Here is a 22,858-nt window from a genome sequence, read left to right as displayed (position 1 = left end):
CACCCTAAGCCTTAGTTGTTCCTGAAAACCAAACCTACTTATATTTTCCCTTTCTTATTTTCAAGGCAGTAAAAAGTGCTTTGAACGTTTGTTTGTTTGAGACAGGGTCTTGCTCTGTCGCTCAGGCCGGAGTGCTGTGGTGCAGTCTCGGCTCACTGCAACTTCCACCTCCCAGGCTTAAGCAATCCTCCCACCTCAGCCTCCGAAGTAGCTGGGACTACAGGTGTACACCACCACATCCGGCTAATTTTTGTATTTTTTTGTAGAGATGGGGCTTTGCTATGTTGCCCAGACTGGTCTGGAACTCCTGGGCTCAAGCGATCCGCCTGTCTTGGCCTCCCAAAGTGCTGGGATTGCAGATATGAGCCACCACACCTGGCTTGCTTTGAACTTTTGGGGCAGTAGTATTAAACTCAAAGTCATAGACATACGATGCATAGTGAAAGTCAGCTCATTTCTTCTGCTCCTTAGAGGCCCATGACAGTATCTCACACTGGCCCAGCCCCAAGTCTGGACATACTTGTAGCTTGCTTGTGAACAGTTCATCTTCCATCACTGCAGAGAGAAAGGACACTGCCCTTCCAGCTTGGGCTTGGTGCCTCCCTGCAGCTCTGGGCTTCTCTGGAGATGTGCTCAAAGCCGCCCTCTCTCTCTTCCCTTTTCAGCTTTGCATTTGTAGATCTGGGCTCCATGCAGAAAGTGACACTTGCAATCCAGGAGCTGAATGGTAAACTCTTCCACAAGCGAAAACTGTTCGTGAATACAAGCAAAAGGCCCCCCAAGAGGACCCCTGATATGATCCAGCAGCCTCGGGCCCCGCTGGTATGTCTTCTGGCCTTTCTGCTCTGGGGCGTTCCATTTTCACCCTTTAGAGCGTGGCTGACTTTGCTTTCAGTGCTTTCATCCTCCTCCAGTCCAGTCTGACTGTGGAGAAGAAGGCAGGGTCTCGGGTGAAGTCAGGGAACTTTTATGACCTTTAACAGTCAGAGGTAAGGTCAGATGTGGAAAACTTGGAATTTGTAAATTAAGGAGACTATATTTTTGGCAAGGATAAAAAGGGCCATTAGGCAATTCAGTCAGGGCTTTTTCAACCTGGAATATTGAAACTTAGGTTTTCATTGTTAATGTAGCAGACATTGAGTGTCTACTGTTTGTACAGCCTTGTTCTGGCTGCTGGTGTGAAGTGTAAGACAAAAGTCAATAAAATCCAGCTCTTCCTGGCAGGAAGATAAACATTGCCAAATATGAGGTATGGGGGGCAGTTAATGGTGGAGGCTGCCTCTGCAGGCAGAGAAGATAAGGTCCATAACTAACCCCTGGGAGCTTCCCTCAAAAGGAGGAGGGCCCATTCTCCGTATGCAGAGGTGAACCAGGAGAAAAAGATCCCATTCCAGAGCCTGAAGTGTTAGTGCTAGAAGCCGACTTGGCTGCACATACGAGGAAATCTGAACAATAGTAGCTTAAACAAGTTAGCGATTTGTTTTTCTTTCCTATAGAAGTCAGGAGGTAGGGAGTCCAGGGTTGCTATATGGTGGTATCAGGGTTCTAGGCAGGAAGAAGGGAAGAAGCAGAGGGCAAAAGGGGCCTGTGTCCTCTTAAAAGGTGCATTTTCCAGAAGCCCTGACCACAGTTCTGCTTGTGTTTCACTGGATGTCCCCGTAACTCATGGCCTTAAGTGCACAGATGCTGAGAGATGTAGTTTTAAAAGATAGACACATTGTTGCTAAACTTGGGGTTCTGTCAGCAAGGAAGCAGAGCATGCATATGGCTGGCAGTTAACAAGGTCAGCCACAAAGCTGGAGAGGTTGGAGGTGGAAGCCGAGAGATGGGTTGGAATTATTGACTACAGTCAGATTTTCAGAGGTGGCCCAGGCGCAATGGCTCACACCTGTAATCCCAATGCTTTGGGAGACCGAGGCAGGAGGATGGCTTAAAGCTAGGACTTTGAGACCAACCTAGCCAACATAGCAAGACCCCATCTCTATAAACAGGAAAAAAAAGATTGTCAGAGGTGACTCCGTTTGCTAATTTCAAACTCTTTCTCTTCCTTTCTCTCTTAAGCCCTCTTTGAAAGGGCAGACTGTCAGACTATACTGCTTAGGAACCTTCCTGGCAGCAGTTGTCTGCTCTTCTCTGTGTTATGCCCTTCACTGAAAACTTCAGCTTCTGGCTCATTATCTTTCTGTCTTATTATCATGCAAATTTAGCATCCATGTGGATGATTCGACTAAGAGTCCAGTCACTTACTTCCTGGACCACTGTATCTTTTTTTTTTGAGACAGGGTCTCATTCTGTTGCCCAGGCTGGAGTGCAGTGGAGTGATCTCAGCTCACTGCAACCTCTGCCTCCTGGGTTCAAGGGATTCTCCCACCTCAGCTGGGACTACAGGTGTGAACCACCATGCCTGGCTAATTTTTATATTTTTTCGATAGAGACAGGGTTTCACCACGTTGACCAGGCTGATCTCGAACTCCTGACCTCAAATGATCCGTCCACCTCAGCCTCCCAAAGTGCTGGGATTACAGGCATGAGCCACTGCACTCCACCTGGATTGTTGTGTCTTTAATGATTTTTTTTCTTCCACTTGGTCACAGTTTCTCATCCCCCTAGCTGTATTTCAGACCTTGTCATTGCTGTAACCATTTCAAGCATCCCACTCTGCGCTGTCCCCCAGTCTTTGCAGCCCTCTTACTCTGGAAGAATGGTTCTCAAGCTTTAACAAGCATCAGAATCAACAAAAGGGTTTGTGAACACAGTTTTCTGAGCCCTAGCCCCAGCGATTCTGACTCAGTACATGTAGGGTAGGGCCTGGGAATTAGCACAAGCTTCAGGTGGTGCTGATGCTCCTGGCCCTGGGACCACATTTTAGTAGCAAGGCTCTACAGCCTCAGTCCAACAGTTGATGCATTGGCTCACGTAGGCACACAAAGTCTGCTGACCCCACCATTTCTTCATTATTCAATATTCTCTTTGTTCTCTCATTTCCCTCTTAGCCTAGATTCTATAGTCAATAACTACCTTAGTTCAAACATCTTTAACTCCATTGCCCTTTTCTCACTAGGTTATAGCTTGCAGAACACTAATCCTAGTTGGACCCAGCCCTCTGCCTGTTCTGAACTCACCCTCTGAGCCCCTGAAGACATTCACACAACCTTGCTAACTGGTCTCAGTATATGTGCATGGTCACAGGCTTTCCCACTCTTCCAAACTGACCTGTTTTGGAATTCTCTGATCTTTTCTCCTCCTATGTCCAATCTGCTCTTAAGCCCATCTAATGAATGTTCTATTTTAGATATTTTTCAACTTCCATTTTATTCTTTTTTCCCATTTCTCTGCTGGACTTTTTCATCTTTTCACCTATTTTGTCTCTTTTTTAAGATTAACATTTTTATAATAGTTATTATAAAATCATTTTCTGCTAATTCCAACATTTGAGTCATTTGTGGATCTGCTTCTGTTGACATTTATCCCTTGATTATGGGTAAAATTTTCAGGCCCCTTTACAAATAGTTTTCTGTTTTTTCCTGAGACAGGGTGTTGCTTTGTTACCCAGGCTGTAGTGCAGTGGCTCAGTCATAGCTCACTGCAACCTCCACCTCTTGGGCTCAAGCCATCCTCCCACCTTAGCCTCCCTAGTAGCTGGGACTACAGGCATGCACCACTATGCCTGACTAATTTTTGTATTTTTTGTAGAAATGGGGTTTCGCCATGTTGCCCAGGCTGGTCTCGAACTCCTGGGCTTAAGTGATCTGCCCACCTTGGCCTCTCAAAGTGCTGGGATTATAGCCATGAGCTGAGCCACTGCACCCAGCCTATAGTAATTTTTTATTGTATGTTGGATATTATGGATGCTATATCGTGGAGACTTCTGTTACTGTCCTCTAAATAGTGTTGAAATTTTTCTAGCAAAGATTAAATTACTAGCAGATCTTTTACCCTATTAAGGGTTTTTGTGTGTGTGTCATAGTTAGGATTGGAATGTTCCATTGTGAGTCTTTTTCTTGGGTAACATCATTTTTCCTAAGACTTGGCTTTTGTAGGGTCTCAGGTGAGTGCTCCGGGTGCTTGCCAAGGTCTGTCCCCCTTGCTGGGTTGGAACTCCATTGTCTCCAGCACTGTGAGACCTCTGGCATCTGTGTCTCTCTCAGAGCCCTCTCCCCCACCTTCACAGTGACTGTTCTCTTTAAGGCCTCCCGGTACTTGTCCCACACCACGGACAGCTTAGGCCTCAACCAAGGACCTGAGGCAGACACCTAGATTCCTTGGACTTCTGTGTGGCTCCTTCCTCTCTGGTCCCCTGTCCCCAAATTCCTGTCACCTAAACTCTGTTGCTGCCCAATGAGACTGCCACTTTCTGCTTGGGCTCCGTTTCCCTTTGCTGTGGTTTGGGAAAATGCCCCCAGGCAGAAGGTCAGGGTGAATGTGGTGCTCACATGCTTTCCTTTGCTCAGGAAACAGCCCTCTGCCATTCACTCTCATTAGTCCTGTGCTGGAAATGGTGAGTTCCTGTATTTTGTCTAGTTTTAGAGTTGTTTGGGGTGAGAGTTAAGTTGTGTCATGCCAGAACCAGATACTGGGAAAGAGAATCATGGCTCTCACCTTTTTTCTCTTGGGATAAAGATGATTTCCCAGTATTCCCACTGCTTTTAAATTAGAAATAAGTACACAAAAGCTGAACATAAAATCCCCATAAATGTGGACATTTAAAAGCATTCCTATGTAAACAACACATGGGTCAAAGAAGAATTTATAAAGAAACTTAAAAACACTTAGAACTGAATAATGAGGAAAATACTACCCCTGAAAAGTTTTGGGATATAGTGAAGGCAATATTTAGAGGTTCATCCAATCTTAGATGAGCAAAGAAGAAAGGTTGAATATTAATGAGCTAAGAGTTGATTGAAGAAGTAGGTAACAACATTTTAAAATCCAAATAGGAAGTAGACATTAATGGCCAGGCACGGTGGCTAACACCTGTAATCCCAGCTCTTTAGAAGGCCAAGGTGGGCAGATAATCTGAGGTCAGGAGTTCAAGACCAGCCTAGCCAACATGGCAAAACCCCATCTCTACTAAAAAATACAAAAATTAGCTGGGCATGGTGGCGGGTGCCTGTAATCCCAGCTACTTGGGAGGCTGAGGCAGGGAGAATTGCTTGAACCCCGGAGGCGGAGGTTACAGTGAGCTGAGATTGCGCCACTGCACTCCAGCCTGGGCAACAGAGCAAGATTCCGTCTCAAAAAAAAAAAAAAAAAAAGAGGCTGGGCGTGGTGGCTCACGCCGGTAATCCTAGCACTTTGGGAGGCTGAGGCAGGTGGATCACAAGGTCAGGAGTTTGAGACCACCCTGGCCAATATGGTGAAACCCCATCTCTAATAAAAAAAAATACAAAAATTAGCCAGGCGTGGTGGCGTGCACCTGTAGTCCCAGCTACTCGGGAGGCTAGGCAGGAAAATTGCTTGAACCTGGGAGGTGGAGGTTGCAGTGAGCCAAGATTGCGCCACTGCACTCTGGCCTGGTGACAGAGTGAGACTTCATCTCAAAAAAAAAAAAAAAAGAAACTTGACATTATTGAAATAAAAAAAAAAATCTAGCCAGGCCTACAGGCACTTTGGCAGGCTGAGGTGGTAGGATCACTGGAGCCTGGGAGGTGTAGTGAGTTATGATAATGCCACTTCACTCCAGCCTGGGCAACAGAGTGAGACCCTTTCTCTAAAACAAGCAAGCAAACAAAACCCAAAACAACTTTCACAGATTTTTTTTTTTTTTTTTTTTTTGAGACAAAGTCTTGCTCTGTCACGTGGCTGGAGTGCAGAGGCGCGATCTGAGCTTACTGCAACCTCTGCCTCCTGGGTTCAAACGAGAGCTTACTGCAACCTCTGCCTCCTGGGTTCAAACGATTCTCCTGCCTCAGTCTCTCGAGCAGCTGGGATTACAGCCACACGCCACCACGCCCAGCTAATTTTTGTATTTTTGTAGAGACAGGGTTTCACCATGTCGGCCAGGCTGATCTCAAACTCCTGACCTTGTGATCTGCCCTTCTTGGTCTCCCAAAGTGCTGGGATTACAGGCGTGAGCCACTGCGCCTGGCCTAATTTTTGTATTTTTTGGTATGGATGGGGTTTCACCATGTTGGCCAGGCTGGTCTGCAACTCCTGACCTCAAGTAATTACCCACCTTGGCCTCCCAAAGTGCTGGGATTACAGGCGTGAGCCACCGCACCTGGCCTGAATTTTTTATTTATTTATTTATTATTATTATTATTTTTTAGACAGAGTCTCGCTCTTGTCACCCAGGCTGGAGTGCAGTGGCACAGTCTTGGCTCACTGCAACCTCCGCCTTCTGGGTTCAAGCAATTCTCCCTGCCTCAGCCTCCCAAGTAGCTGGGATTACAGGCACCTGCCACCACGCCCGCCTAGTTTTTGTATTTTTAGTATGGACAAGATTTCGCCATGTTGGGCAGGCTGGTCTAGAACTCCTGACCTTAGGTGATCCGCCTGCCTCTGCCTCCCAAAGTGCTGGGATTACAGGCATGAGCCACTGCGCCTGGCCCTGAATTTTTTAAAATATTTGTTGAGTCTGTGGATGCAGAAACCACAGATACGGAAGACCAATTGTATTGGCTTAAGGCCAGACAGTTTGACCAATAAAATATAATCGAGAACTCAAAAAGAGGCTCATTCGTACGCAGAAACTATTATTCAGGTAGAGTGGTAGATCTCTGGGGAAAGGATACACACTTCAGTAAATTGAACTGGGACAATTGCTTATTCATGTAGAAAACTGTGAAATTGTATCCCTACCTTATCCCACGCACAAAAATACTAGGTGGATTATAAACTTGGCAGTGAAAGGCAAAACTTAAAAACTTTTAGAAGAAACGTAGCAGAATATCTTTATGATCTCAGTGAGGATGATCTTATCAGATGTCCTACCGGATATGATCTCAGATAGGATGAGATTTGTCAAGGCATAAAGCATCAGGTGAAAAAAAAAGATGGATAAGTTAAAATAAAGACCACCTCTTTGAAAGTTGATGTATAAAGAAAGATAAATTCAAGCCAAGAACTGGGAGAAGATATTTGCAATAATATAACTAACAAAGGATCAGGAAAGGTGTCATAGACTTTGGCCAGTGATTCAAATATGGCCTACTGCCCATTTTTATACTGCTGGCAAGCTAAAAATGTTTTTTTTAATTACACTTTTTATTTTGAGATTAATGGCAGATTCACATATAATTGTAACAACAATACAGAAAGATCTGGTATACTCTTTATCCAGTTTCTCCCCAGTGGTAACATCTTACAAAAACTATCACAACCAGGATAGTAACATTGACCCAGTCCAGATACAGAACATTTTACTTTTTGTCTTTTGTTTGTTCTATAGTTTTTGTTTCTTTGTTTTCCTGAGGCTTACTTGAACATTTTTTAGAATTCCATTTCTTGGCTGAGTGCAGTGGCTTCATGCCTGTAATCCCAGCACTTTGGGAGGCCAAGGTGAGGCCAGAAGTTCGAGAACAACCTGGTCAACATAGGGAAACCTCGTCTCTTAAAAAAAAAAAAAAATTTTTTTTTGAGATGGGGTCTTGCTCTGTTGCCCAGGCTGGAGTGCAGCGGCGTGATCTTCATTCACTGGACAACCTCTGCCTCCTGGGTTCGAGATTCTCCTTCCTCAGCCTCCCTAGTAGCTGGGACTACAGGCGTGCACCACCACGCGCAGCAAATTTTTTTGTGTTTTTACTAGAGACGGGGTCTCGCCATGTTGATCAGGCTGGTCTAGAACTCCTGACCTCAGGTGATCCGCCCACCTCAGCCTCCCAAAGTGCAGGATTACAGGTGTGAGATGCTGCACCCTGCCAAAAAAAATTTTTTTAACATAAAAATAATAAATAGACCAGGGACAATGGCTCACGCCTGTAATCCCAGCACTTTGGGAGGCTGAGGCAGGCGGAGACCAGCCTGGCCAACATGGTGAAACCCTGTCTCTACTAAAAATACAAAAATTAGCCTGGTGTGGTGGTGCATGCCTGTAATCCCAGCTACTCGGGAAGCTGAGGCAGGAGAATCACTTGAACCCGGGAGGCAGAGGTTGCAGTGAGCTGAGATTGCACCACTGCAGGTCAGCTTGGGCTACAGAATGAGACTGTGTCTCAAAAAAAAGTAATAATAAAGATAAATAGAATTCCATTTTTATTTACAGTGTTAAGTGCATCTCTTTGTATACCTTTTTAAATAGTTGTGCTAGATGTTACATAATTACATTATATACACATAACTTATAGCCTACTCTTGTTGGTTTTATCAGTTTGAGTACATCTATTTGCTTCCCTTTACCTTTCCCTGTTAATAATGCAGTTGTATTTGAAATTAAGTATTTACTCTATATACATTTAGATCCAAGTTGGAAAGAATTATAATGTTTTTTTTTTTTTTGAGACGGAGTTTTGCTCTTGTTACCCAGGCTGGAGTGCAGTGGCACAATCTCAGCTCGCTGCAACCTCCACCTTCCAGGTTCAAGCAATTCTCCTGCCTCAGCCTCCCAAGTAGCTGGGATTACAGGCATGTGCCACCACACCCAGCTACTTTTGTATTTTTAGTAGAGACCCTGCCATGTTGACCAGGCAGGTCTCGAACTCCTGACTTCAGGTGATCCACCCATCTCAGCCTCCCAAAGTGCTGGGATTAGTGAGCCACCATGCCTGGCTGGAAAACATTATAATTTTTGCTTCAACTGTCAAATATAACATCGAAAACTCAAGAGAAGATGGAAGATGTATTGTATTGGTTGGTGCAAAAGTGTGGTTTTTGCCATTAAAAGTAATAGCAGAAACCGCAATAATTTTTGCACCAACCTAATATTTACCCATATTTTTTCTGTGTTCTTTTTTTTTTTTTTTTTGAGACGGAGTTTTGTTCCTGTTGACCAGGCTGAAGTGCAATGGCATGGTCTCGGCTCACTGCAACCTCCGCCTCCCAGGTTCAAGTGATTCTCCTGCCTCAGCCTCCCAAGTAGCTGAGATTATAGGCGCCCACCACCACACCGGCTAATTTTTGTATTTTTAGTAGATACGGGGTTTCACTATGTTGGCCAGGCTGGTCTTGAACTCCTGACCTCAGGTGATCCGCCTGTCTTGGCCTCCCAAAGTGCCGGGATTACAGGTGTGAGCTACCGCGCCCAGCTTCTTTCTTACTTTGTAATGTCCCAGAGTTCTACCTTTTATCATTTCTTTCCTGTTTAGAGAACTTCCTTTGGCTGTTCTCTTAGGGTAGGTCTGCTAGTAACAAATTCTTTTCCTTCATCTGAGAATGTCTTAATTTCCCCTTCATTCCTAAAGAATATTTTTTTTCTTTTCTTTTTTTTTCTGAGACAGAGTCTTTGCTCTTGTTGCCCAGGCTGGTTGGAGTGCAATGACACGATCTTGGCTCACTGCAACCTCCGCCTCCTGGGTTCAAGTGATTCTCCTGCCTCAGCCTCCTGAGGAGCTGGAATTACAGGCACCTGCCACCATGCCCGGCTAATTTTTGTATTTTTCGTAGAGACAGGGTTTCACCGTGTTGGCCAGGCTGGTCTTGAACTCCTGACCTCAGGTGATCTGCCCGCCTCGGTCTCCCAGAGTGCTGGGATTAGAGGCATGAAGTGTCTGGCCTAAAAACATTTTCATTAGATAAACAGTTTTTTTTTTCAACGCTGGAAACATAATTGTACCACTTTCTTCTGGCTTCCATGGTTTCCTTCTTTTTTTTTTTTTTTTAAGTTTTTTTCATTAAAATTTTTTTTTCTTTTGAAACAGAGGTGGGGTTTCACCATGTTGCTCAGGCTGGTCTTGAACCCCTGGACTTAAGTGATTCACCTGCCTCAGCCTCCCACAGTGCTGAGATTACTGAGCTGAGCCTCCATGGTTTCTGATGAAAAATCTGTTGTCATTCAAATGGTTTTTCTCTGCATTCAAGATTTTTGCTTGGTTTTTAGTTTTCAGAGTTTAATTGTGATATGTCTTGGCATTTCTTTGTATTTTTACTGTTGTGGGTTCACTTGCCTGTTTGAATCTAGGTTTTCTCGGTCTACTGTCTTTCTGTTGCTCAGACTGCATAATTTTTATTGCTGTGCCTTCCAGTCACCGGTTCTTTCTTCTGGGCCTCCAGTCTGTTGTAGAGTCTACCCACTGAGCTTTTTATTTTGGTTATGGTATTTTTCAGTTTAAATTTTTTTTTTTTTTTTTGAGACGAGTCTCACTCTGTCACCCAGGCTGGAGTGCATTGGCACGTTCTTGGCTCAAGCGGTTCTCCTGCCTCTGCCTCCCAAGTAGCTGGGATTACAAGGACCTGCCACCACGCCCAACTAATTTTTTTGTATTTTTAGTAGAGATGGGGTTTCACCGTGTTGGCCAGGCTGGTTTTGAACTCCTGACCTCAAGTGATCCGCCTGCCTCAGCCTCCCAAAGTGCTAGGATTACAGGTGTGAGCCACCACGCCTGGCCTAAAATTTCCATTTTTAAACACTGTTTTTGGCTGAGACTTGGTTCATTTGTTTTAAGCATTTTGTCGTGGCTGCTTTAAAATGTTTGTCAGGTAGTGCCAGCACCAGTGTCGTCTTGGCATTGGCAGGTATTGTCTTTTTGTGTCTGGAATTGGTGGGTTCTTGGTCTCACTGACTTCAAGAATGAAGCCGCAGACCCTTGCGGTAAGTGTTACAGTTCTTAAAGGCAGCATGTCCAGAGTTTGTTCCTTCTGATGTTCGGATGTGTTCAGAGTTTCTTACTTCTGGTGGGTTCGTGGTCTTGCTGGCTCACGAGTGAAGCTGCAGACCTTCGCAGTGAGTGTTACAGCTTTTAAGGCGGCACATCTGGAGTTGTTCATTCCTCCCAGTGGGTTCGCGGTCTCGCTGGCTTCAGGAGTGAAGCTTCAGACCTTCGGGGTGAGTGTTACAGCTCATAAAGGCAGTGTGGACCCGAAGAGTGAGCAGCACCAAGATTTATTGCAAAGAGCGAAAGAACAAAGCTTCCACAGTGTGTAAGGGGACCCGAGTGGGTTGCCACTGCTGGCTCGGGCAGCCTGCTTTTATTCCCTTATCTGGCCCCACCCACATCCTGCTGATTGGTCCATTTTACAGAGAGCTGATTGGTCTGTTTTGACAGGGTGCTGATTGGTGCGTTTACAATCCGTGAGCTAGACACACAAGTTCTCCACCTCACCACTAGATTAGCTAGATACAGAGTGTCGATTGGTGTATTCACAAACCCTGAGCTAGACACAGAGCGCTGATTGGTGTATTTACAATCCCTTAGCTAGTCATAAAGGTTCTCCAAGTCCCCACTAGACTCAGGAACCCAGCTGGCTTCACCCAGTGGATCTCGCACCGGGGCCACAGGTGGAGCTGCCTGCCAGGTGGGTGCTGTGCGCCCACACTCCTCAGCCCTTGGGCGGTTGATAGGACCAGGCGCTGTGGAGCAGGGGGCGTCACTCGTCGGGGAGGCTCAGGCAGCGCAGGAGCCCATGGCGGGGTGGTGGGGAGACTCAGGCATGGCGGGCTGCAGGTCCCGAGCCCTGCCCTGTGGGGAGGCAGCTAAGGCCTGGTGAGAAATCAAGCGCAGCACCAGTGGGCCAGCGCTGCTGGGGGACCTGGTGCACCCTCCGCAGCTGCTGGCCCGGGTGCTAAGCCCCTCACTGCCCGGGGCCGCTCTGAGTGCGGCCCGCAAAGCCCACGCCCACCCAGAACTCTAGCTGGCCTGCAAGCACCGCGCGCAGCCCTGGTTCCCACCTGTGCCTCTCCCTCCACACCTGCCTGCAAGCCGAGGGAGCCAGCTCTGGCCTCGGCCAGCCCAGAGAAGGGCTCCCACGGTGCAGCGGCAGGCTGAAGGGCTCCTCAAGCGCGGCCAGAATGGGTGCCAAGGCTGAGGAGGCACCGAGAGCGAGCGAGGGCTGTGAGGGCTGCCAGCACGCTGTCGCCTCTCATTTTTTTCATTCCATGTGAAATTTTCCTGGTTCTTGGTATGATGAGTGAGTTTCACTGGAAACTTGGACATTTTCTTGTTACGTTGCTAGACTAGATTTTGTGTACACCTTGTGTTTTAACTGGCTTCCTCTGACGCTGCTCCCACAGGGGAACACGGTACTGCCTCGCTGCTGCCAGGTGAGGATGGAAGTCAGGCTCCCTACTCAGCCTCTAAGGCGGCAGCGAGCCCCTTGTTACTGCCAGTTCTAGTTTGTGGTCTCCACTGACATCTTGGCGTGGATGGCTTCATTACCGCTGAGGAAAGTCTTGACTCTCCACTACACCTCTTCTGACACCCCCCCAATAGGGAGAGAGAGGGGGCTTTCTCTCTGTGAGGTGGGTATGGAAGTCCAGGATTCCCAAGTGGTTTCTGTTGACACCCAGGCAGGGTGGTGGTAGGGAGAGACCGGTTTCTTTATTGGGTAGGGGATGAAATTCCTGGCTGCCTGCTTGGCCCTTTGTGACACCATCAGGGTGGGGGTATTGGGCGACTCATCCCAGCCCCATGAGGGCAGAAGTCTGGGCCCTGCATGCTGTCTTTGTTGGCGTGCGTGGAGGTGGGATCGCCTTGTTGGTGGCATTTAGCTGGAGTAAAGGAGTTATTATCTACAAGCTTTCTGTCTTCCTAGCCTGTCTCTTCTGGTGCTTTGGCTAGAAAGAGCAGGCTTTTGTTGGGGTTTGTTTTTTTTTTTCTGGACCTATTGGTGTTTCTGGGTTGCTGGCCTCTTCAGTTCTAAGTTTGGAATATATAAAGCAAAAGGAAAACCCAGAGAAGTCATCACTACGTTGTACCCTGGGTTCCAAGGTCTCTGGTCAGCCTGTTCCCTTCTCTCCATCTTTCAGAGTCTTCTTATGTTTGTTTTACATGTAATGTCCTGGGCTCTTAGTTGTGTTTAACAAAACTAAGATGAAGTATGTATATTTCATCTTCTCAGAGTGGAGGTTCTAAGAATGGTTTTTATTTATTTATATTTTTAGAGCAGGGTCTTGCTCTGTTGCCCAGACTGGAGTGCAGTGGTGTGATCTGAACTTACTGCAGCCTTGAACTCCTGGGCTCAAGCAGTCCTGCCTCAGCCTCATGAGTAGCTGGGACTACAGGCGTGTACCACCATGCCCAGCTGATTTGGCCTCAAGCAATCCTCCTGCTTTAGCCTCCCAAAGTGCTGGGATTGCAGGGCAGCCACTGTGCCAAGCCATATATATATATATTTTTTTAAATTTTCTATTGTTTGTAGAGATGTAGTCCCACTATGTTGCCCAAGCTGGTCTTGAACTCCTGGCAAGCAATCCTTGTGTCTCCACTTCCCAAACTGCTGGGATTATAGGCGTGAGACCCCCCAGCCATATTTTTAAATGGGAAAAAAAATGAAGAATATTTCATGACACATGAAAATTGTATGAAATTCAGTTTGTGTCCATGAAACATTCCTGGCATGCAGCCTCAGCCATTTGTTTACAGATTGCCTGTGGCTGCTTCCTCACTACAGCAGCAGAGTGGACTCATGACAGACAGTAAGGCCCCCAAAATCTAAAATATTTACTATCTGGCCCTTTGCAGAAAAAGTTTGCCAGTTCCTGGGTTAAGATCTAGGCTATTTTTTAAAAAACAAAAATAAACAGGATGAAAATGCCTGGAAATCAATGCAAGAAAGAAACAAACTAATAGAAAAATGGGCAAGAGCTAGGAATAGGCACCTTTTGTAGGTGAAGATGCATAAAAGCCAGGCTGCAACTTTCCCGTTGCTTACCACGAGGTGGCAGTTTCTGACAACACCTGGTGGTTTTCCATAGCCTGCTCCGATCAAGTCAGCCACCTTTGATGCTCCTGGTTTCCATGGCTTTGCCCATCCTGGTAGAACTATCCGCTGAAGGAGTGGGGAGTGGGGAAGCCCCAGATGCTCACTGTTTTCGTACAAAGGTCAGTCGTTGTTGTTACTGTTTTCTTTTTAATAGATGTTTTCAATTTCTTGTATGCTTCAGTCAATTTCCAGAGTCCTGAAGTGATTGTTTTTGACAATTTATCAAGATTTGTTATTGCTTTTTGGGGAGAGGATTTGTTGATTGAAATATTTTGTAGTGAAATTGTTTTAAAGAAAAGAAAAGGTAAAATTAGAAGATAAGCTTATGTGGCACAACACACATCCAGGCAGTGTTCAGGTCAGCGTGGGGGAGAGATTATCAAATGATATAAGATAATTTCCCATGGGTGAAGGATGTGAGTTTTCAGATATAAAGCAGCCAATGAGTGCCCAGGATAATGAATGGGAAAATAAAAACCTACATGAAGGCACTTTACAGAAGTATTTTAGAATACTAGGGATAAAGCTTTAGGAAGAGAATCCACATTGAAGGATATGGAATCAGGTGGTGTGATTGAATTCTTCAGGAAAATAATATCCAAGCCCAAACAAGTCAGTCAAGAATAAGGGTAGCACTTTGGGAGGCCGAGGTGGGCGGATCACTTGAAGTCAGGAGTTTGAGACCAGCCTGGCTAACATGGTGAAACCCCATCTCTATTAAAAATACAAAAATTAGCCAAGTGTGGTGGTGCACACCTGTAATTCCAGCTACTCGGGAGGCTGAGGCAGGAGAATCCCTGGAACCCGGGAGGCAGAGGTTGCAGTGAGCTGAGATCATGCCACTGCACTCCAGCCTGGGCATCAGAGTGAGACTCCATCTCAAGAAAAAAAAAAGAGAGAGAATATAAGGGTAATCCATCTGCAGTGGTGTGCACCTGTAATCCCAGTGCTTTGGAATTTGGGATTTGGGAAGCTGAGGTGGGAGGATTGCTTCAGGCCAGGAGTTTGAGAACATCCTGGGCAACCCTATCGACAAAAAATGTGCCGGGTGTGGTGGCACACACATGTAGTCCCAGCTACTGGTGAGGCTGAGATGGGAGGATCACTTGAGCTGAAGGAGTTTGAGGTTGCAGTGAGCTATGATTGTGCCAGCACTCCAGCCTGGGTAACAAAGTAAGACACTGTCACTTTTAAAAAAAGGTTGAAAAAGACTTGCTCAGAAAGATAGGGTCTCAAAAAATGTGTGCCCCATGTACCTGTTCTCAGAAAGCTACGAAGGAGTGTGTTCCAACAAAAATGAATCAGTAAGCCAAAACAAGATGGGATCTGGTATCCAACCCAGATCCAAGAGGAGAGAGATGAGAGGCTTCCCAGATTGGCCAAAGGCAGTCTTGGAACAGTTGCTGTGCAGCAGGCAGTCCAGGGCAGAGCAGGACGGGGTGAGACTCCAGCGGTGACGTTGGCAGGAAGAAAAATGTAAAATTGAGAGGAGCGGTATTATGAAGAGCCACTGGAGGTTATAGGAAAACTTAGCCAAAGATTCAAGGAAATCCAAGTAAATGGACTGGGGAAAAAGCAGCAGTTAATTCCTAAGAAAAGGTTGCAGGCCGGGCGCAGTGGCTCACGCCTGTAATCCCAGCACTTTGGGAGGCCGAGGTGGGTGGATCACGAGGTCAGGTGTTCGAGACCAGCCTGGCCAACATGGTGAAACCCCGTCTCTACTAAAAATACAAAAATTAGCTGGGCGTGGTGGCACATGCCTGTAATCCTAGCTACTCAGGAGGGTGAGGCAGGAGAATTGCTTGAACTTGGGAGGCAGAGGTTGCGGTGAGCTGAGATTGTGCCGTTGCACTCCAGCCTGGACAACAACAGCGAAACTCCATCTTAACAAAGTTGCTTAAGAATAAAAATAACACATAACTTGATTCAATAGGATTTGCAGTCACATAATAATGAGAACACTGGAGGCTTTGAGCAGGGGGTGACATAGCCAGATAGAACCCATTCACATATTTTAGAAAATCAACTTTGTTGAAGTATTCGTTATACTTACTGAAGTATAATTTACTTAAGGTGAACCCATTTAAGTGTACAGCTTGACGAATTTTGACCAGTGCGTGCAGCATGTAACCACTGTCACAATCAAGATAGAGAACATTTCAGTCGCCCAAAAGATTCCCCCTTCAGGGCCCCCAGCAGCCCTCAGCTGTTGTCCATCGTTTCGATGAGATGGAGCTTTTCCAGCGTGTCCTGTAAATGGCATCAGGCTGTGCGTGCTTCTTTGTGTCTGGCTTCTTTCATTCAGTGGAATGTTATTGAGATGCATCCATGTGGTTGCACCATCAGCAGTTCTTTTTTTATTGCTAAGTGATATTCTGTTGTATCATGTGCCACCATTTATTTGTCCTTGCACCTAGATTTAACTTTTAAAGGGACCCTTTAGAACCCACTGGAGGAGGCCAGAATGGAGGCAGGAAGACCTGTTTCTGGCAGTCCGGGGAAGAGATGAAAATATCTTGTCACACCAGCCCTGGGGCGGCCCCCCAGACAAGCCAAGTACATCCCCACATTAGGGCCTCTGGACCTACTATTGTCAGCCCAGAAGGCTCTTCTCCCAGGTGTCTATAGGGTTTGCTGTCTCCCTTCATTCCGGGCTCCGCTCAGCAGTCACCACCTCAGGAGGACTTTCCATGAGACAGCACCCACCCCTGGCACCCTTCATCCTCTGTCTCTGACTTTTGTCTCTTCATCCCTCTTACTGCCAGCCAAAGACATTATTCCTCTTTGTATACTTATTTAGTGTCTGCTGCCCCCACCAGAACGTGAGCTTTGTGGTGGCGTTTTATATTTGTGGGTGACTAAAGGGGGGCTCCCTGAGGAGCCCACGCAGAGGTCTTTGTCTTTCATCTTTGTCTTTTTGTGTCTGGCACATAGAAGTGCAAGTGATTAAAGAATGAGAAGGAAGCAGTTGAGGTTGAAGCTGCACATGCAAAATTTCCACCAGGATGGGCCCCTCAGGTGTTCCCAGGTGCAGTTCCCCAGGTTGGTGGAGGTGAGGGTGGGTGTAGACAGCGCTTAAAGAGAGATGGCCCAGGGTTGTGGCAGCAAGCAGACTTGGAGGCTGCAGGTTGGGACGCTGCCTGTGTTCTGGGTGTCATGAGGCTGTACCCTGCTGAGTGTATGCAAGAACTTCTCCCTGGTGTGTGGAGGGGACTGGATGGATGGTCCCACCTCCAAGCCTTCTGGCCACCAACCTTTGTATTTTTGTTTCTCCTCTCCCACTGCACGGACTCCCCAGCATCACTCTGGAGCAGGCGCACCTCTTAGAACACTTGACCACCTGGTAGAAATGTCCTAGAACAAAGTAAAGGGATAATTAACAGCTGTTGATTGATCTGGCCATGGGGGTGACCATGCTTGTAGCAACAATGGAACTTAATTAAAATTAGCTGCTCTTGCAGCTATTGAGGTGCTGCCTTGATGTCTGTGGCTTCCGTGTGGCCACCTTTGTATTACAGACACGTCGGAAATTGGAGGTCTGTGTTTAGGTGACGTGCCTGCTGTGGCTGTTGGATGATAATTATGTAGATTTTCCTCTGGAACTTAATTTTACGAACTGTCAAAACGGGCTTGTTATATTTATCACTTAAATCATTAGGGAATAATAATTAGACCAAAAATGATGTGAAATGCTTCTGTATTAATAATCATTTTTAGCTTGAAACCACTAGTGATAATTGGTTTGTGGGGTTGGTATTTAGAACTGCCTTAGGAGAGGCCAGGCACCGTGGCTCACGCCTGTAATCCCAGCACTTTGGGAGGCCGAGGTGGGCGGATCACCTGAGGTCAGGAGTTCGAGATCAGCCTGACAACCAAGGGGAAACCCCGTCTCTACTAAATACACAAAAAATTAGCTGGGTATGGTGGCACATGCCTGTAATCCCAGCTACTCAGGAGGCTGAGATAGGAGAATCGCTTGAACCTGGGAGGTAGAGGTTGCGGTGAGCCGAGATCATGCCATTGCACTCCAGCCTGGGCAACAATGAGCGAAACTCTATCTCAAAAAAAAAAAAAAAAAAAAAAAGGCCAGGTGCGGTGGCTCATGCCTGTAATCCCAGCACTTTGGGAGGCTGAGGCGGGCGGATCATGAGGTCAGGAGATGGAGACCATCCTGACTAACACGGTGAAAACCCATCTCTACTAAAAATACAAAAAATTAGCCGGGTATAGTGGTGGGCACCTGTAGTCTGAGCTACTCGGGAGGCTGAGGCAGGAGAATGGTATGAACCTGGGAGGCAGAGCTTGCAGTGAGCCTAGATTGCATCACTGCACTCCAGCCTGGGTGACGGAGCGAGACTCCATCTCAAAAAAAACAAAAAAACAAAAAACTGCCTTAGGAGATTCTGAATAAAAAGGCACCTTATGTGCTTGCCTACAGGGGACCAATTTTTAGCACCGTGGCTTGGCTTTGTTATGGGTAAAGAAGAGAGGCAGAACGTGGTTGGTTTAGCGAGGAAAGGTTCAATTTGGGTCTCATTGATTGACAGCAGTAGTTAACTTGCACTGAGGACTCACTCTCTAATTGTTTTACCGTATGAACTCATTTAATTACAGCAGTAGGTGCTGTTAACTCTCCTGTTCTGCAGATGTGAACACCAAGTAACTCACCCAGACTTAAGCAGCCAATCTCCCAACCAGGATTGGGGTCCAGACAGCCTGACTCTTGAATCCGTACTTGTAACTGCTGTGTTGTGCTGCTTCTGTTTCTTAGTACCAACTGCATGTCATTGTCCTGAGCTCAACTAAATCCTCACATCAAGACAGGTGGGATTCCTGGTGTGGAAGAGGAAACCAAGATTTAGAGAGTGAAGAATTTGCCCTAGGTCATTTCTTTCTTTCTTGTCTCTCTTTTCTTTTTTCTTTTTTTTAAACGGAGTCTCACTTTGTCACCCAGGCTGGAGTGCAATGGCACAATCTCGGCTCACTGCAACCTCCGCCTCCCCGGGTTCAAGCAATCCTCCTGTCTCAGCCTCCCTAGTAGCTGGGATTACAGGCACCCGCCACCACGGCCAGCTAATTTTTTGTATTTTTAGTAGAGACAGAGTTTTTCCATGTTAGCCAGGCTGGTCAGGCTGGTCTCGAACTCCTGGCCTCATGTGATCTGCCCACCTAGGCCTCCCAAAGTGCTGGGATTACAGGCGTGAGCCGCAGTACCCAGCCCCTAGGTCATTTCTTATTTGATTCTTTCATTCAGCACATATTTACTGAGAGCTTAATATGCACCAGGCATTTCCTAGGCCCTGGTGTTACCTCCACGATCAAGGTAATTGTTGAAAGACACTTGTCATTCTTGTTCTTGTGATGTTTACATTCCAGTGGTAAAAGAGACAAACAAGAAAATACCAGATAATGAGTAGCAGCCGGAGAACTAAAATATGATGATGTGATGAAGAGTGAGAGGTCACTTCTTTAGATGGTTCTTAGGGGGGCCTCTTTTGTGGGGTAGTGACATCTCTACTGAGATCTGAATGCCAGCTCAGAGCCAGCCACTTGGAAGACCAGATTAAGAACATTCCAGGCAGAGGGAGGCCTGCAAGTGGCCCAAGGTATGAGCCTGGTGGGTGAAGGGGAGGGGAGTAGGCAGAGAGGTCACTGGGAAGGGGCATCCATTGGTACAGCCTTGAGAGCCAAGGTCAAGACTTTGGGTTTTATTTGTAAGCACGATGGGGAGATGTTGGAAGATTTTAACCAGTGATGTCATGTGATCTACTTTTTGTTTGAAAAAGATCACAGTCCTCAGGTGATTGGATTGTGGGGGCAGGTGCCACAGCAGAGCTCCCTGTTTGCTGTCACTGTTATTCTGGTAAGAGATGGCGAGTACTGGGGTGGTGGGCATGGACACAGAGAAAAATGTTCATGGGCTCGGGTGTGTCTTGGAGGAGGAGGTAGCTTGGCTTGCTGATGAATTTGACGTAGGGAGCTTGGGAGAGAGAACTTGGGTGAACTGCTCTGTAGGTAGTGATGCGGTAGGCTGAGCACAGTGGCTCATGCCTGGAATCCCAGCACTCTGGAAGGCTGAGGGAGGCGGATTGCTTGAGCCCAGGAGTTCAAGACCAGCCTGGGCAACATGGTGAAACCCCATCTCTACAAAAAAAAAAAAAAAAAAAAAAAAAAAAAAAGATGCTGTTCACTCAAATGGAGAAAGCTAGGCTGGGGAGGGTCTGCTTTATTTGTTCATGATTGCAGGCTCCTTGGGCGGGTCTGTTGCAGACATGCTAAGTCTGTGTACCTCTTCACTGTCCTGTCAAGTGGACATCACATGTGAGTGGAATTCCAGAGAATGATGAGGGCTGGGGCTGCAGCTTCGAGAGTCCGTGGTACATTGTTGATACCTAAAACCGTTGCACTGGAGATGGCCTTGGAGAGAAGGTGGATGGGTTGAGGACAAGTCCTGGGATGTGCCAGTGTTGAGCAGTTGAACTGAGAAGGCCAGCCAGGGAAAGAGAAGGAGAACCAGATACATGTGATGCCAAGAGATGCGTTTCTGCAAAGAGGGAGCAGAGGGAATACTGAAGGTGGATTCAGAACAGGGAAGTGACCATTGGATTTGGCAGCGTGACTGTTCATGCTGACTTTGTGCAGGGCCATTTTGGGGAAGCCTGAGAGGAGATGTGAGTGTGGAGGTAAACAGCACAGAGACCGTGAAACTGTGGAGTTGCAGTGAGAGGAGCACAGAAGCAGGAATTGGGGGAGCTGTGAGGTCAGTCAGAGTCTTTCCAAATGGGTGTCAGAGCCTGCTTGTTTCCTGTGGAAAAGGCTCACACGGGAGGGAGACAGTACTGGAGGAGCAGCAGGGTGGGTCTGCAGGGTGAGGGCTTGAGCCAGAGCGGGAGGGAGCAGGTCCATGCAGGGGAGGGATGGCGGGGAGGGCAGGAGCGGGAGAGGGGTTGGTGGTGGGGGTGGGGAGAAGAGGGCGTCCTGTCTCATTGCTTCCCGTTTGCCCTCTGATGAAGAGGCAAGTTAATGGGCAGGGGTTGTGGGCATTTTGAAGAAAGGAGAGGACATGAGGTCCTTTGGAGAGAAGGAAAGTCAAGGTGCGTGGGTGGTGGTGGTAGGATGGAAAGGCCTGGATGCAGGGCAGTGGGAAGGGGGATAGATACTTGGGTTTCCCCAGGGTTGGGGGTTTTTCAGGTGAGAACAGCGGAGAGAGGGAGACCAGCATGGGTTGGGGGCTGCAGGGCTGTGGGGAGTGGCAGGGCACCCAGGCCTTTCTGTCCCCACCCAGCCCTGCATCAGGTGACCGCTACTACTTCTTTTCCTCCCTGCAGGTAGTGCCAGTAGGGCACCAGGATAAGCGTTCTGGTGGTGCTTTCTGCCCCTGTCTGGGGAAGGCTGCTGGGCAGCTCATTCTGTGACTGTAGCTCCAGATGAGTGCTCCCTGGCAGCAGCCCTGCTCCCTGCCTTCCCTGCTTCTGATCGTCTTTTCTTTGGGTTGGCTCAGGATGCCGTGAGGATGGAGAGAGTGGACGGATATCTCAAAAGTCAGCTCTAAAGTCGGAGTCAGAACAGGGGCTGCCGATGCTCTGTCTCCCAGTCTACCTGGAGTGATTCAACATAGAAATCAATAAAACAAATGCCACCATGGCTGAGTGAGACCTTTCATTTTTCTTCCCAGGTGTTGGAGAAGGCTTCTGGTGAAGGATTTGGCAAAACCGCCGGTGAGATTCTGCGCTGCCATCCTTTCCCAGGATGTGGCTTTGCAGCTCCTAATGGACCTCTTCCAGCCCCTTCTGCAGCCTCCCTTCCAGCTCAGTCCCCTGATGACCCTTAGTGTAGAAATATCCCTTTTCCCTTTCTTCCTCTAGGATGCTTGCTTGCTTGCTTTCATTTTTTCTTTGAGACAAGATCTTCCTCTGTCACCCAGGTTATAGTGCAGTGGCATGGTCATAGCTCACTGCAGCCTCAGACTCCTGGGCTCAAGCCATCCTCCCTCCTCAGCCTCCACAGTAGCTAGGACTATAGGTGTGCATCGCCATGCCTGGCTAATTGTTAAAATTTTTTGTGAGATGGAGTCTTGCTGTGTTGCCTAGGCTGGTCTTAAACTCCTTGCCTTAAGTGATCCTTCCACCTCAGCCTCCCAAAGTGCTGGGATTACAGGTGCAAGCCACCATACCCAGCCCTAGGATGCTTTCTTAAAGAATATCATCCGACTGACCCTTCCCGCCCAGATGAGAATCTAGAGACTGAGAAGTGGGAGGGTGCAGCTTCTTGGCCCATTTTATGCTTCCTTGGAGGGCAGGGCCAAGGCCTCTTGTGGGTTAGGGGAGCAATTCCTCTCTGGGTAGTTCTGGTGCCTCCAGGACTTAGTCTTCTGCTTTCTAGCTATTATACAGCTCGCTCCTAAAGCTCCTGTTGACCTGTGTGAGACAGAGAAACTGAGGGCAGCCTTCTTTGCAGTCCCGTTGGAAATGAGGTGAGCAAGGTATAGAAAGACCACCAGGGCAAATGGCGATTACAGACATCCTCTGTCCCCCAGAGAGTGGGGACAAGGATAGTACTGGGGTGGGGGATAGTTTTCGGGAACTCCTGTGTCAGACCCAGGCTGTAAGGCTGTGACCCACACTGACTTATAAAATCACCTTCCCAGCCGGGGACAGTGACTCATGCCTGTAATCCCAGCACTTTGGGAGGCCAAAGTGGGTGGATCACTTGAGGTCAGGAGTTCAAGACCAGCCTGGCCAACATGGCGAAACTCCATCTCTACTAAAAATACAAAAATTAGCCGGGCATGGTGGTGGGCATCTGTAGTCCCAGCTACTTGGGAGGCTGAGGCAGGAGAGTCGCTTGAACCCAGGAGGCAGAGGTTGCAGTGAGCCGAGATTGTGCCACTGCAGTCCAGCCTGAGCGACAGAGTGAGACTCCATCTCAAAATAAATAAATAAATAAAACAAAATGATAAAATCAGCTTCCACTTATGTACAGCAAAGGCCTGTGACCGTCCCCTGCCCTGGATGCCATGAGATCATCATGCCCACCATGTCCCCTGCTTTGCTTTAACAGCGGA

General features: G+C 47.4%; 1 protein-coding gene across 8 annotated transcripts in view; it reads left to right on the top strand.

Annotated features, from left to right (window-relative positions):
* Window positions 1–22,858, top strand: part of TDRD10 (tudor domain containing 10) — a 46,072-nt gene that overhangs the window by 18,455 nt on the left and 4,759 nt on the right. For 6 of the 8 annotated variants that reach the window (XM_016927968.4, XM_063813113.1, XM_063813096.1 and 3 more), the window contains 3 exons: window positions 666–822; window positions 21,470–21,512; window positions 22,177–22,267. In XM_016927968.4, coding sequence (XP_016783457.1) covers window positions 666–822; window positions 21,470–21,512; window positions 22,177–22,267 — 291 coding nt within the window. The remainder of the gene's footprint in view (window positions 1–665; window positions 823–21,469; window positions 21,513–22,176; window positions 22,268–22,858) is intronic. The other 2 variants (XM_054671770.1, XM_016927974.4) reach the window with 1 other exon arrangement.

The sequence above is a fragment of the Pan troglodytes genome, chromosome 1, assembly GCF_028858775.2.
Source record: "Pan troglodytes isolate AG18354 chromosome 1, NHGRI_mPanTro3-v2.0_pri, whole genome shotgun sequence".
NCBI lineage: Eukaryota > Metazoa > Chordata > Mammalia > Primates > Hominidae > Pan > Pan troglodytes.
This window is presented reverse-complemented; position numbering and strand designations above follow the sequence as displayed.